Source organism: Dryobates pubescens, chromosome 8 (assembly GCF_014839835.1).
Source record: "Dryobates pubescens isolate bDryPub1 chromosome 8, bDryPub1.pri, whole genome shotgun sequence".
Classification (NCBI taxonomy): domain Eukaryota; kingdom Metazoa; phylum Chordata; class Aves; order Piciformes; family Picidae; genus Dryobates; species Dryobates pubescens.
The window spans coordinates 16225300-16240712 of NC_071619.1; the positions used below are offsets into that span (position 1 = coordinate 16225300).

General features: G+C 40.0%; 1 protein-coding gene across 1 annotated transcript; it reads right to left on the reverse strand.

Moving 5' to 3' along the window:
• Positions 1-3153: 3153 nt before the first annotated feature.
• Positions 3154-14019, reverse strand: LOC104297724 (lipase member M-like). Its single transcript, XM_009897718.2, has 10 exons — positions 14003-14019; positions 12369-12480; positions 11186-11303; positions 10187-10385; positions 9421-9530; positions 8571-8707; positions 7876-8022; positions 5740-5811; positions 4369-4440; positions 3154-3387 (listed from the first exon to the last, which is right to left on the reverse strand). The coding sequence occupies exons 1-10, from the start codon at positions 14017-14019 to the stop codon at positions 3154-3156; spliced, it is 1218 nt and encodes a 405-aa protein (XP_009896020.2).
• Positions 14020-15413: the final 1394 nt, after the last annotated feature.

Here is a 15413-nt window from a genome sequence, read left to right on the forward strand (position 1 = left end):
CAGGAGTGAGGAAATCTTTATGATGAAAAAGATCTTCTGGTTAAATTCAGAAACCCAAAATGCATCACAGAGCAAGAGAGTTTAAGCACCTACAAATAAGTGGTTAGAATGTTTAGCTCACACCTGGGTGTTCCAGTTCCCTGAGGCTGTGGTAGACCTTGACCTATACTGTTGCCCAGCTAAGGGCCTGCTCCAAATCTAATCTTTTAGAATGAAGAGGAGAAAGTGTCCAGCTTCTCTCAACTTACTATCTTAGCAGCACTGCCTCTGCTAATTCTTTTCATTTTGTTTATGTCAACATGAAGTTTAGCATTACAGATTGTTCTGTTTTCCAGTGAGCAGCACAACTCATGAAAACCATCTTGTTCTACATTGGTCACTCAGTGTTGACATGGCTTCTGTAGGGACCCTTTGGTGCCAAAGGCAGCTTGAATACACCATACAAACTTTCTCACCATGAGGGAAAAAACAAGGCTTCTCATTGCTCCAAACAATTTTCGTCAGCTTTGAAAATATACTATCTCATAAGATCTTTAACTTCTGAATTAATTATAGTCAGCCTGGAGGCCCAGTCCTCACTGATATTGTGTGGATGACCATGAGCAGAAAGACACATTCAGTGTCCTTTGACAGCTGGGCTTCAAACAAAGTGGAATCTTCCTACATGAGGACCAGGCTTTTCAGCCAATTAACTCTTAAGTGTCTTCAAAAGAACTTGTCTTTCATGGCCTGATGAACATTTAGAAGAACACCAGATGGAAGGTAGATGATTCTGGGAACACAGTTACAAATACAATGCATCCTTTCAACAGTGGGGGAAGGAAAGGAGTGACATAAGAACAGGATGCCAGTGATGCTGCAACATAGTTCTGCTGTGATAGAACTAGGTGGTGGAGTCACCAGCACTGGAGGTGTTTAGGAGGAGACTTGATGGGGTGCTTGGTGCCGTAGTTTAGTTGATTAGATAGTGTTGGATGATGGGTTGGACTCAATGATCTCAAAGGTCTCTTCCAACCCAGTCTATTCTATTCTATTCTACTCTATTCTATTCTACTCTACTCCTATTCTATTCTATTCTATTCTATTCTACATACAAAGGTAGTTTGGTAATCTCTTAGTGAAAAACATTGCAACTTGGCTGCTTAGATGTCTCTAAGTGACAACAACTTTCATGAAACCAAAAATTAACCACCCAGAAGAGGTCCTGCAACATGAGGTATAATCCCTCCTCAAGTGCCAATGACATTTCCAATTCAGTTTGTCCAACTTGTTTTTACTGATTTCACTGAAAATTCACCATCCTGCTCTATGTTCTCCCAGGTTGCAAGGCAGCTGCACAACTCAGTCTGTATCTTTCTGCTATATTGTTATTGAATTTCCCATTTTAAGTATTGAAAACTCATAAAGTATGTCTCAAATCCTCATGTGAGTTCCCTACAAATTGTGAGCTAGTTGACAGGCTGATACTCTGGAGGGTGTTTGCCCCCAGGAATTCATATTAGGTGTAAGGGACGTCCTTGTCTGGAGCAGAGCTGTTCTTTTTCAATCAAGTTCTGCTTACATTTGTGAAGCACAAGGAAAGGGGACAGGCTTTGGCAGTGGACTCAGGAGGAAAACCAGGCCTGCTGTTTGCCTCGGAAGGGAAAGAGACAGAAATGGCACCAGACATCCAGCCAAGTTAATTTGTTTGGCTAATGAACCATTTCACAGAGTGAGACACATATAATGACACCAGTGTCACCAGTCTCAGCTGTACCTGCCCTGATTAGCATCTCAAAGTTGGCCCACATAAATATTTGATTCAGATTGAGGATGAAGGTGTCACATTGAAAGGAAACCCCTAGATGCACTGTGTTTCTTTCTACAGTGGGGCTAATGGCATTTTATTGTGAAGGGACCATAACTCAGAGTGCTGCAGTCTTAGAACCATGGAAGTTATCCGTCAAGTAAGTACCTTTGTGCATGACTACCTATTTGAAACAAGACTGACACAGCCAGAACTCTCTCAAGAAATTAGACAGTTTGATTGTTTCTTCAGAACTATTTTCAAAGCGACCCTTCCCACTAATGGGCAAAGTGCTCTAAATACCCATGGGATGGAGACAATGGGTTCTTTCTAGTAACATTTGGGTACTTTTCATTTTAGTGTTTAAACCCCAGAGAGGCATCTCAGAGCCATGATGAATGTTAGAAGAGCTTTCCTCTGTGATAGCCAATGGCTTTCATGTCAAAGAGCAGACGTGAGATATCTGCTGGCCTCATGGAATGAAGAATGAGAATGAAGAATTTTGAATGAAAGTGTCCCATTGAAGTACTGCCATTGCCCAGATGAAATCAGCAACTTTCTTGCAGCCTGGATAGTTCATATACACAGGTCCTGAAAGTGTTTTCAGTAGAGACTGAGTCTGCCATTATTCCTCTATCTTGGCAAGGGGGTGGGGGGAAGAACACGAAAGGGAGTCGTGGGGGGGTTAGGGCTTGAACCCAATTTTCCCATTTTCAGGTGTGTGCTTGAACCACAAGACAGGCTACTGTTTTATGCTGTGTCTACCCTCCCTGTGTCCCTTGCCCCTTGTGCCTTTTCCCTCATGAAAAAAGTGAACAGCCCTATTTTAAATGAAGACAAACGATCTTCTTTTCAGGAGCAAGCTTCTTCTGTGAGCTCAGGTTTTATTTTCTAGTCATCATCTCATCCAATAATAAAGTGAACCAATACCATAACTGCTAGAATTAGTCTTGGCTAACACTACACTATGCCTTTCAGCCCAATAAACTGAGAAATAATATGATGAATGGAAAACATCTTGGGATCATTTACTGTGTTCAGAGAAATTCAGTACTTGGATTACTGTTAGTCTTGAAAGAAGAGAGCAGGCTGCATGAAAACCCTGTCTTCTGTTAGCCACATAGAGTTATTTCAGAATCTAGACTGTATCAGTTAAGACATGGTTTCTGACCCACAAGGATGCCAGAAAATAAAAAGTACACCATCAGGATGCAGAACGCATTGCAGTGGTATGTGCTGTGAAAAAATGCGTCAGGAGAACCCCTTTCTCTGACTCCAGCAGATACCATCTGATGCAAAAGAAGGTTTTGTTCATATCCAGTGAAAGCAGGTGACGTTGAATGAGTTGTCTGACTCCTGCTTGTGGGTTAAGGATACCTCTGCATCAGATCAATAATCTCATTGTACAGGCGCAAAGGTGCATCCAACCCCCAGATGAAATCCAAGTGTGCCCATTCGGGAATCCTCTTGTGATAGATGAGCCTCTTAATTTGAGACAGTAAAATGGCTGCATCCTTGGGATCTGCAAGTGAGTCTTGTCCCCCAGTCCATACTGCAGTTGGTACAGTCATCTCCTCTACATTGTAGAGAGGAGGAGTAGCCTGCAAAACACAAAGCAGTGCTGGAATGAATGTCCAGGAAAGCACAGAAAACTTTAAACATGCATTTGGGGCTTTCTTCTATCACTGTTCAAAGTAGAGGTATCTAAACAAAGTGCCCTTGCTTCCTTGTCTGACTATGATTTCAGGGATGATAGCACATGCAAAGGAAAAATGCCTCCTGAGATACCCTCTCAGCTAGGAATTCATAGAGAAAGAACTGGTTACAAGACAGAAAATCATATAATGCTGTTGCCAGCATGTCTCTGGATAAAGCGCTGTCTCTATCCTTTTGGAGTCCTGGTCAGCTGCAGAAGACATGCATGTCTTAGAAAACACAAGATATAACAAGGATGAAGTGAAGCACAGAGTGATACTACATAGAAAAAGCACAGGAAATAATTATCCAATTACTTCTCATAACACAAAACCTAGAAGGTAGGTAGGTAGGTAACTCATAATGGCAGGTAGGTAACTCATAATGCTGTGGAGACCGAAAGGGTATGAGAGTCAAGGATGGGATTAGAGCTGTGAATGGAGGAGAAGTTCCTCAGGGATTGCTTGAAGAAAAGGTCCTTTTGTCTATGGCTGCCAGAATCTAGGGATAGCTGTTAACTCTTCAGTTGTCCTCTTGCTAATATTATTTCCCTGAGCTTGCATGCAGTGGTAACTGTTTAAATCCTGGTAGCAGGCAAGACACCACTTAGGTCTTATTCACAAGACGTACTCTTCTTTTTCACAATTCATTTTCTGTCTTTTCCTGCCCTTGCTTCCTCTTATTATTATTGATAATTTAATTGCAAAAATTCAATCTTCCTCTCTCTTGCTCTTTCTCTTTCCTTTAAAAAAAATCATTTCCATTAGTGCTTGCATGCTTTCTCTGTTGATGAAAGTAGTAATACTTTCATCTACTTGTATTCTTGCTCTCCTCCTGTGTGCTTGTGTATTGCTCAAGGGTGATAATATTGTTTCACCAAAACATACCTGTTGGTATTTCCCCATGTTCTTCTCTGAACTGCCCCAGTCATAGGCTTGGAACTTCCCTGAGCGAGCCTCCTAAGTGGATGAACAAGAGAAGACTAGTTACAAAGCCATCACACAGCAAAGTTGTGGGTTCTTTCCCTGTTGAGCCTCTGATTCTAATCTAAAGCCTCAACAGCAGTTCTTCTAAGAATTATGAAAGAGCCAAGAGTGATTTAATTAAGTGTCTCAATTGATGAAAAAGAGTCAGATGGTTTTGCCAGGAAAAAAAAAATCACAAAAAACCATCACAGCTTCTGCAGAAAGACTTAGGGTTGCTCTCCCAGGAAATTTCTTCTAGTTCATAAAATTGTTATTAAGACCTGCCTCCAGCAAGTTCTCACTACTGTTGCTGAGTCCTTTTCTGACAGTCACATTGCCATCACTCAGCTCTGTGAGTGGCTGCTCTTTGTATTTTCTCTTCCCTCTCTGGTTTGAAGAATTCACCATTTCTAGTTCTTTCCCTGTGCTCCTTGGCTTTGTCCTACAGGATGGGTTGTCACTACTACGAAAGACAAGATGAAATGGGACCTTAATATTGAAGGTAAGATGTCTGCTAACTTCTTTAATAGTAATAAGAGCAAAACCAGTGGAGGCTTAGAAGCATTACTGATGCATGTTTGTACTTGCCAGTCTGTGGGTACATGCTGGATTAAACCCGAGCCAATTTTCAGAGCTCCCCCATTGTGCCTTTGTAACTCTTTTTCTTTATGAGTCTGTGCTGTGGTTTATGAAATAAATTAATCAAATCTAATATTTTCTGTCAATTCACAGCCAAAAATATTGATTTGAAGTAAAAGCCTGTGCATATATCACTATCATATCCATGTGTTTGCTGTTTTGAAAAGTGCATTATTAACATTTTTGCAGGCTGACTGTACTTGTAGCTGCTTCTGATCTGCTCCAGAGCCTCCAGTGCTGCCAGGAAACCTGCCCTGCATGCAGCAGCTTCTGTGGCTGGAGCCCAAACTTACTGAATCCTAGGTATGAACTACAGACAGAAAGGCAGCTTTCCTCATCACTGCTTTGTATAGAGTTGTGGACACAGTTTGTAAAAGGTGTTGGATCTACAAGGAGAAGAGTGATACATAGATCTGCACACATTTCTGCACAAATCTGAATGTACCTCTATCACACAGGGTATTTCTATCCTGCTGGCAAAAGAAGGATCCATGAAAAACAGTGTTTTGAATTGAGATAGCAGAATTAAACTGCGAACTTCATGTGTTTCCAAGAAGTTAGCAAAGGTTTCACAGCAGGATATCAATTGTAGCCATAGTATATCACTCAGCCAGACATGAGTATCTATTTTGTCTTCCAGGAGTTTGCTAGTACCTGACTCCAGTGGATTATGTTCTGCACGGAAGTTCCACCTGAGGTTTGTGCAATATACACATCGATTAGGTTCTGAAAGAAAATATTTAGTAAGTATTCTTTTATTCCTTTATGTTCAGTTGTACATCAAAACATCTGCCACAGTGGTGTCATCTATCAATAAAACCAAGAGAAACTGGAGTGGCATGATTGGAGACTAACTCAGAGTTACTCCATACGTGGTGATGTATGAGGGTTGAAGTGACACCAAAAGAACAACCTTTGACCAGAACATTTTCCAGGATGACTGAGAATAGAAAAGAATTTACAAGTAGAAAAGACAGACTAGCAAGTCAGCAATTTATACCCCAAACTACATGTTGGTTTTTTTCAGGAGTCTGTAACAGATTCTGTGTGAGAGAGAATTGCTGTTGGACAGAGCAGCAAAAGGAACTGCAATTGCCTGAGGAATGAATGTATGGCTGTTTGAAATAAGTCCTGCAGGGGCTTCTTAACCATCTGCTATATGATCCTTCCCCACAGAACATGCTCTGTGCTATTTTTTGAAACATGCTGGAATTACAGAATCACAGAATGTTAAGGGTTGGAAGAGGCCTTGAAAGATCATCAAGTCCACTCTCCTGGAACAAAATACTGGAGAACAGGTCTTATGAGGAGCAGCTGAGGGAACTGGAGTTGTTTAGCCTGGAGAAAAGGAGACTGAGAGGAGACTGCATTGTTCTCCTGAAAGGAGGTTGCAGCAAGGTGTGTGTTGGTGTCTTCTCCCAAGTAACAAATGATAGGATGAGAGGAAATAGCCTCTAATTATACCAGGGGAGGTTTGGATTTGATGTTAGAAGAAACTTCTTCCCTGAACGGGCTATCAAATACTGGAACAGATTCCCTAGGAAGTTGGTTGAATCACCATCCTTGGAGATGTTTAAAAGACATAGCTTAGCACCAGACTTGGTAGAGTTAGATAATAGTTGGACTCTATGATCATAAATGTCTTTTCCAACTGAAATGATGATGTGGTTCCAACATTTTCAAACCCAGGTTGTCTGGCCTACAGCTGTACATAGCATGTCTTTCCCAAGTATGTCTTAACGCTCAGTGTCTGACAACTCTTTCTTAGGTACCCCCTAAATATCCTGTGTCTCTGAGCACAGCCCTGATGGTCCAAGGCTTGGAGGAGGTGAGCATGTGGGAATACATATGTTCCTCTCTCCATTGCAAAGAGCTCACTAAATCACAGAATCACAAAATGGTAGTGGTTGCAAGGGACCTCTGGAGATCACAAAGTCCAACACCCCTGCCAAGGCAGGTTCACCTAGAGAAGGTCACACAGGAACACATCCAGGTGGATTTTGATTGTCTCCAGAGATGCAGACTCCACCGTCTCTCTGGGCAGTCTGTTCCAGTGCTCTGTCACCCATTAAGTTCTTCCTCATGATCAGATGCAACTTGTTATGTACTGGGTACCACTGTAAAAAGACTGGTCCCATCCTCCTGACACCCACCCTTTCAATATTTATAAACATTTATGAGATTCCCCATGAGTCTTCTCTTTTCCAGTCTAGATGTTCTAGTCCCCTAATCACCTTTGTAGCCCTTTTCTGGGCCCTCTGCAGCAAGTTCCTGTCCTTGAACTAGGGAGTCCATAATTTGACATAGTATTCCAGATGTGGCCTCACCAGGGCAGAGCAGAGAGGGAGGAGAAATTCCCTTGATCTGCTTGCCACACTCTTCTTGATGTACCCCAGGATGCCTTGGAAACATGAAGCAGTTGGGAGTTTTATTTCTTCTTCCCTGGTGTGTCAGCATGCTGCCATGATTTGCAGCGAGACCAGTAGTCAAAGTGTGAACCAAGAGCAATGCTCTTGGTGAGGTGTGGCAGAAAGCTGATTGCAGTTTTGGGAAGCTTTGATCAGCTGTTTAGAGCTGATCAGGCACTGTAAGGCTGATGCCAAGCGCTATTCTGAGGAGTAGGCAGTGGTCCCCTGGCAGTGGGGGGGCACCCAGAAGATATTGCCATCTAGTAGTGGGGACTGTTCCCTGTAATCTGACACTGCACAATAGAAAAAATCACAGTAGAGAAGGTAAATTTTGAGAGTAGAAGCTTAAACTCTCAGTAGAGCTGGTAAGAATTGCACATACCTTGTCAATGTTTTTCAGGTTACAGCCACCCAGACTGAAGAAGACACTTCTACAAAGCCTGGCAAAAGCTCGGTGGCTACAAACAGGGGCCATTATCTTTCTCAGATGTTCGGTCTGGTGAAGGAATTCTCTTTTGCCAAGCAAACTCTGTGAAATGCAAAGGTAACATTCATTTAAGAATGCACATTTAAATGTACATTGTGCTGTTGGGTTTTAAAGTTGTTTGTGTCCTGTTTCTCTTCTCCAGCACTTTCAGTGCTTCTCACTTGCTTTTTTTTCTTTTCATTTGCCAGATTATGTTTTCAGTAAGAAGTTCAGTGGTTTTCCCTTGCATCAGTCTGCTCAGGCTGATGTGTCAAACCACTTTTAACAAAGAGATATGCTAAATGATAAGTCTAATTTATATTTTATCTCTAAGCTTGCACATTGCTTGCGGTTTTGTCTACAGGAATTTTGGAAGCCTTTGAGGATCTGCATCTCTGTACCTCTCTGGGTGACCTGCCCCAGTGTTGCACTATTGCCCTAGATAAAGTTTTTAATGTCCATTCTGAACTTCCAAAGGCCTCAATCATAAGGTAAACCTACCCACATGCAAATGAATAGATTTCATAAAGCCCTCTACTTTCTGTTTATCCATTTCAAAAGCTGAACAAACAAGTATATGGCTAAACAGTTGAAACCAAGATATCACATACCCTCAGCAATTTTTCAGGAAGGTGGAGGAGTTTTGTTGCCGGGCTTCTAGCATACTTAATAGTAGTGACAGGTGCCAATGCAAAATAGAGCTTGATTTTTTGAGCCAGCTCTGGCATTGTTGAAAATGCAATGAAAGCTGAGAAAATAAAAAAGATTTTAGAAAACCATCACGAGTACATTAGATTGCTTTCAGTATTTATAAATGTAACTCCCTGATTTCAAAGCTACAAGCAACCTTAGTTGTCCAGAGGCTACGGTTCAGCTTAGATTTGTGTGAAATCCCTCTTCTCCATGTGTTGCCAGCTTGTATTTTTATTTCCCTCTTCAGAAAGAAATTTCTTTCTATATTTTGTATTTGCAGCTTTCTCCCAAACCCATTTAAACACAAGAGCACACTTTTATCATACATTCATGCATTTCATATACTATTTTGAGCAACAGTTGTTTTTCTTCTGGTCAACTGAGTTTCTTTTTTTTTGTTTGTTTCTTTCTTTGTGTGTGTGTGTATGTCCAACTTCCCTTTCTGTACTCAACTTCCTATTTTGTTTGTTTTGATCAATTGACCATCTGCAGTAGGGCACACCCAAACATCTTGAAAGGAAACAATTTGCATGACCCACAGTAATTTCTAGTGTAATTCCTAGTCGACAGATTTACAGCAGCACTGCTTTTGGCTCTTTATGTTTTATTGTCTTTATAATGAATAAAGAATGCCTACATGCTGAAAACAGCTTATACTGTGTTTTTCACACCTGCAAAGAGTTAATGGATACCCCAGCTACATTCAGTATCTCAAATCACATTTTATTCCTGTTTTCCTGAAACATTTCTCCGTTGTGTGTAACTTACCAAGGGTTGTACCTTGTGAGTAGCCAATATAGTACAACTTTTCCTGTCCTGTTTTCTCCACAATGAAATTTATTGCTGCTGGAATATCATACTTTGCCATCTCATCAAAACTGTTGGCAGGAGATTGAAAGAGATGCATGCATAAATTAAAAATCCATTTGAATGCTCATTTTTATTACAGACTCGTCAGCAAAGAAACAGCATGAACCATTTAGTGAACCATTCAGATATTGTAGGATCTGTGTCTTTCTGGTACTGGATATGGAATATACTGCTCAAGATATTCTGTGGTGTTTTCTCCCTTGATATCAACAGAAGGGCTATAACTTCAAGAAGTATCATATTGAATTGTAATGTTCCACACAGGATGAGAGCTCCTTCCATGTAATCACACATTTTATGCAATTAGGCTCTAAACAAAAGGTCTATTTTTAAATGTCCATTAAAATCAGTGCAGAAATGATTTATGTTTTCTCCTTCTGTGATTATAGTGTTACTGTTCTATGCAGAGTAGTGCCTCTAAACAGCTTAGAATTGCTGCTAAATCTGTAGTTTAAAGAACCTTTTCTAGCAGTAATTAGAGGAAAGTAGTTCCCCTCACCCCCCACCCCCCCCCATTAAAGCTCACACGTGTTTAGGGGTACCACAGCAAAAGTGGATGTAACAAATGCTTTTAAAAGGTAGCATATGTAAATCCCTGATTGGGAGAGCTTAAATAAATATGTAAGGATGAGAAATGGAGATACCCTTCAATGGTTCAATCTACCTGAAAGCCCAGAATTCATCTTGATCAATGGTATAATTTTGATGTTTTCTGGACCAGCGATTCCCTCTGCTATTTCCCATCCAAACATCAAAGCCAGCATCAGCTAGAAGGAAGCCCAAGCTATTGTTGGGTAGGCTTGTGACCCAGTTACTAGCATCTCCCAGTAATCCATGTTGGAGAAATACAGCAGGTCTCAGAGCTGAAAAGCAAATCAGAAACAAACAAAAAAGCGACTTTTAAAATGTCTTGATTTTTCTGGTAGTTCAGGGAATTTGCTCTCCTGTATGTATGGGGTGTCCCTGCCCATGGCAGGGGGGTTGGAACTAGATGATCCTTGTGGTCCCTTCCAACTCTGACTGATACTATGATACTATGTTGTTTCTGCACTAACTTATAGGGAGATGTCTAGTCATAAGAACAAAATGTTCCTTTGCATAAAGAGAGAACTTCTTAGCTCCTGTGAGGATTCGTGGGAAGACCTGTCTGACACTAGCAAAAAACCATCTTAGCAATTGCTGGTCATTATTTGTATAGCTCTACTGCTTTAGCTTGAGATTCTCAGCACTGATATTTAGAATGAAAGTGTGGGATTGTTTACAGAGGCTTCCTTTACTCAAAGTGTGAATCACTCCCTGTTATTAACCAAGTGTAAGCAAAACCAAAGCAAAATTAAAAGCTGTAACAGAAGAGGACCCTCTCAGAGGAGGATAACTGGGGGGTTTGCAACCTTTACTTCTTCTTTTAATAACCTTTTGCTCATCTACTCTTTTTGTGAGGTTAGATGCTTCACAGATAGCAGATTTTTTTTTTTTTAAATTATAAATAGGTTTACTTGACATAAATGGTGTTGATCTTGCAGGCTGTTTATGGCAGATGGAATTCTCTACTAAAATTGTGCTCATCTATACAAGCTTTGATGGACATTTTACAAATATAAGGTATCTCTTCCCAGAAAGTGCACTATCTAGACTGAGTTTATGTCATATTAAAGAAGTGTACCTGGGTTTCCCTGATTCTGTGTACCATAAGGGATTCTGTTAATGGTAATGATATAACCATCCTCTGTAGCCACTTCATACTCCTCACAAGGATACCCTTTGTAAGCAATGAGATCATTCTAGAAGAGAAAGTACAAATGCATTTGCTTGCAGAAGTGGATTTCATGTACTGTATCTGTAAGTTATGCACAATGAAGAAATGTTAGGGAGCAGATACCACTGGGAATTTAGCCTACATATACTGAGCATGTGAGTAAAGCAGTACCAGATCGGATATTGTAACCCTGAAATGGCAACAGACTTCCTTCCTTCTTTGTATTCCATCCAGGACTTGACTATTCAGTTAAAATCTGCCATAAAAAAAGCTATGTTATATTACTGTCACGCAAGCACAAGCCCTTGCATTCCGATGGCAGAAGAATCACTACAACACCATAGCAGGAGCTTACGATGTCCCATAGATGAGATGAAGAGGTTCCTGAGTGCGTGCTCCTAATCTGCTGCAACGCAGTGAGAAACCATTTTATTTAAACTACCTTCAGAGTAATTCAGAGTTTCACAACTGCCCTTTTGTGATTGGTACCTATGCAAATGAATAACACCGAAAAAGTGCTGGAAAAAACAGGATCGGCCACTTGCATAGTCACAAGTGACATCACTAGCACAGCCAGTTGTAAGCTCTGCAATGAATATTACTTTTGGCAAAAAGGATTTTTTTTTTAATAACTTTTTTTTTAATAACTTGTACTCAGACAACTATTCAATGTAATTCCTCATGCAGGACAGAAAAAAATCCAAGATTTTAACAGGTGACTAAAATCTAAGCTTGCTTGGCAGGAGGTGATGTTTTGGAGGAGGAAGCAAGCCAATCATTATTTAGATTCCTTTTTGATGAAGAAATGCTAGCTTTCTGGATGGTTGTTCTTTCAGACAGAAGACAGTGCCAGCAATAGCAAAGTGGTAACTGGCATTTAAAAGGATACAAACTCTGGAGATTTACTAAGGAAAAGTGTTTGCCTTCATTTCTGTTAAACATAAGACGTGCTATTGCACATGCAAAAAAAGAAGAGCAAGCAATAGTATATAGAGTGACTAGAGAGGGTGAGTTAAAGACAGCTTATCTATCTTCTCACTTCTAACACCTAGAAACCCCTCTTCTATGAGACATGCAACAAGCAACTTACAATATTCATAAATGCTTCAGGGTCCACAGCTCTTTTCATTCTTCTAAGTTCTTCTGAATAAGTAATCCCCTGAAACAAATATGTCACAGCGGCAAACAGCCATATCTTCTCTCTGAATAAAACAGTATATTCATCTGTTAGTAGTTCTGCGCTGCACTTGTAATACAGACAGGTTCTGTGCTTTTCTGACAAGGGAAGCCTGCTACTGAAAGAAACTAGGCTGGTACTCCCCACTTGTTAATTAAGTGGAACAAAGCTGACTTTCAGTGCCTATCTGGGAGAGTATGACAGGAATCTGGATTTTCTGCTGAGGTCTGGACCGAGACATTGCTCTCAATGAGAATAAAAGTATCAGTGAATCCAAGGAAAGCAGCAAAGGTTTTGGAGACATGGATTTTATTAACTGAGAAGCAAGTCACTTGCTTTACTCTGCCATGCATTTGTTCTGTAGATTAATTAGGAAATATTTCTGGCTGACTTTGTGGAATACTGAAGTTACAGATCATCAAATAACTGAAGCAGTCATTGTCACAGTGGAGTTATCAAAGTGGACACAAGCAAGTTGTTTGATAGCTGGAAAAGCAATTTAAAAAACCCCAAAGTGAAATATTTATTATTTAAGATGTTAGGAACCCAAATAAAACACTTATTTATAGCTGCCTAGCGTAATTTGTGCAAGCCTACCTAATGGCAAACTTTATCCACTGCACAGGATGGAGATGGAGAAAGGAAAAGAAAGCTTTGCTAAATGTAGGTAGAGGCTGAGTGCATGGACATCACAGAATCACTGAATCACAAAATCACCAAGGTTGGAAGACACCTCAAAGATCATCAAGTCCAACCTGTCACCACAGACCTCATGACATCCAGTTTTGTTCAGGAGATAAAGAATTAAACCCCCTAAAAAAATACTCCAACCAACCAAAAAACCACCACCACCAAAACACCACAACAAAAGAAAAAGAGGGAAGAAACTAGCCAGCTTAGATGCACACATACCATCTTTGCAGTCTGTGAATACCTAGCTCAAAGACAATGAAGAATGTTTAAATTATCATTTTCTGTCTACAATACACACACCCTCAGAGACCACACCTAAACCTCTGCTGTCCCAATGATGGATCTCTAAGACTGAATCTGCCATCCCCCCCCCCCCAAAAAAAAAAAGGAATTCCATTGCATTTATTGTTTTAGCAATCAAGAGACAGCAACAATTTATATTCTAACTTTGCAATACTACATTCTGATATAGTTATATGTTTTAAATACTTAGCTCCTTTTGTAGAAAAAAGACACAGATACTTAAAAAACTATTTTACTGATCTATCCTCCTTTCTTCTGGTTGAAAGACTCTGCTTTCTTACTGCCACACTTGCCCCTTTCTCATGCTTCTCCAGGTTTCTCAGAGTTACCTAAATTCAGGCTGAGTCATGCTACTGCTCTTTAAATAAAAGGAACCTTCAAGAAATAGCCATCCTTTCACCTATGTGACTTACAAATAATATAAGACAATGAAATATCTTTGGTCTCAAATAATAAAGCAGCTCCTCAAGCCCAGTCTTGATACTGTCTTTTACAAATCCCACAAAGTCTTCATTAATTTTGGGCCAGAGATAACTTGAAGTATAACTGACCTTATGCCAGAAATCATGTGTTCAGCTGAGTGACTGAGATGACAGAAGAATAGAAACAGTTCCTGACTGCTTGGAAGCAGTGCTGGGTAAAGACTGCTCCAAAATAATGGTCATGCACCCTTTTTTTCCCCAATCATGCGGCACGCTGACAATAAATATCTGTTTCTTTCTCACTAGTCATTACTTCTATGATCGCTTCAGCTTTCCTCTAAGGCAGCACCAGAGAAAGGTGACTCCTTTTATCCTCAGTTCTCGTGTTTATCCTCTCCTTAGCCACCACAGCTATAACAAGGCTCTTCTTACTATCACAGGTTGCTGGAGTTTTAAGGAGAATACCAGTCTCTGTAGAGTGGCAGAGTAGGATCAGGAATTTTGAAAACAAATATGTTCATAGATATACTTTATCATACCTAATGAAATTGTCAACAAACCTGCAACTACTTTCTCTTTTCCTAACAAATAGCTTGCTCTCATGTTATGTGTAAAGGATGGAAGGAATTCAGATTCTGATATTTCTATAGAAGTTATTACTTTTTTTAAAAAATATTGTTATTTTTAAAAATACTTTAAATTCTTTTCATACTTATGTTGCTGTTCTGTAATTCTGCATTGGTTTCAGGAGATTTTCCTTTATTTATATTTCACCTCTAGAATGGCCATAGAATAAAAAGAACAGGTCCTAAATGCATATTTATGACGCTAGAATGCTTTTTTATATTCTATACGGACTTGGGAAACATTACCACAATGGCCACTTGTCTCAGCAAGCTCAAGCATTCTAGGAGTGGGCCAATACAGTCCAGCAGTAGAAGCAAGTAGGTCTGAGGCAGTTTTTAGATTTTCAGGACAGTGAGCATTGTGAGACTCTTGTTTGTATGAAGTACAAGCATGATGAAGCCATATTCCCACACTGGTGTCCTAGCTTTTACTAAGATACAAACTTCACAGAAATATGATTGAGGCTTTTTTTTGTTAACGGACTTTTCATTCTGCTTGATCCACCTTGATGCTTTTAAACACTGAAACTAATTATTCTTTCTTATCCAGATCCATACTCCTTTTCCTCCAAATATTCTTTCTGTCTTACAGATACCATTGATCCAGCAGTGCAGATTAGCTTGCACACTTACATGAACCTATCGAGGTTTTGAACAAGCTTTGATATTTCTATTCATTTCATAGCTTGCATTCTTTCTCCTTGCAATACTGGCTGTGGTTAGGACTGGAATTATTTAATATATCCTTGGAACTTGCCTTCTTTAATATTTCAAATCAGAAAGAAATATGAAGGAAAATTTCTGGAGAAGGCCCGTGCCTACAAGATTTGGTATCAGGCCTTCAAAGAGAAACATAAAGGCCCAAGTTTAACTTCTGGCAGGGAATTAAGGCAGGTAAAGGTTTTCAAAAAGAT

Coding starts and splice junctions, on each gene's coding strand:
- LOC104297724 (XM_009897718.2), bottom strand. Junction 8,023..8,570: donor TTCCTGAAAAATTGCTGAGG/GTATGTGATATC, acceptor TGCATTTCACAG/AGTTTGCTTGGCAAAAGAGA. Junction 5,812..7,875: donor ACCTGAAAAACATTGACAAG/GTATGTGCAATT, acceptor ATTTTCTTTCAG/AACCTAATCGATGTGTATAT.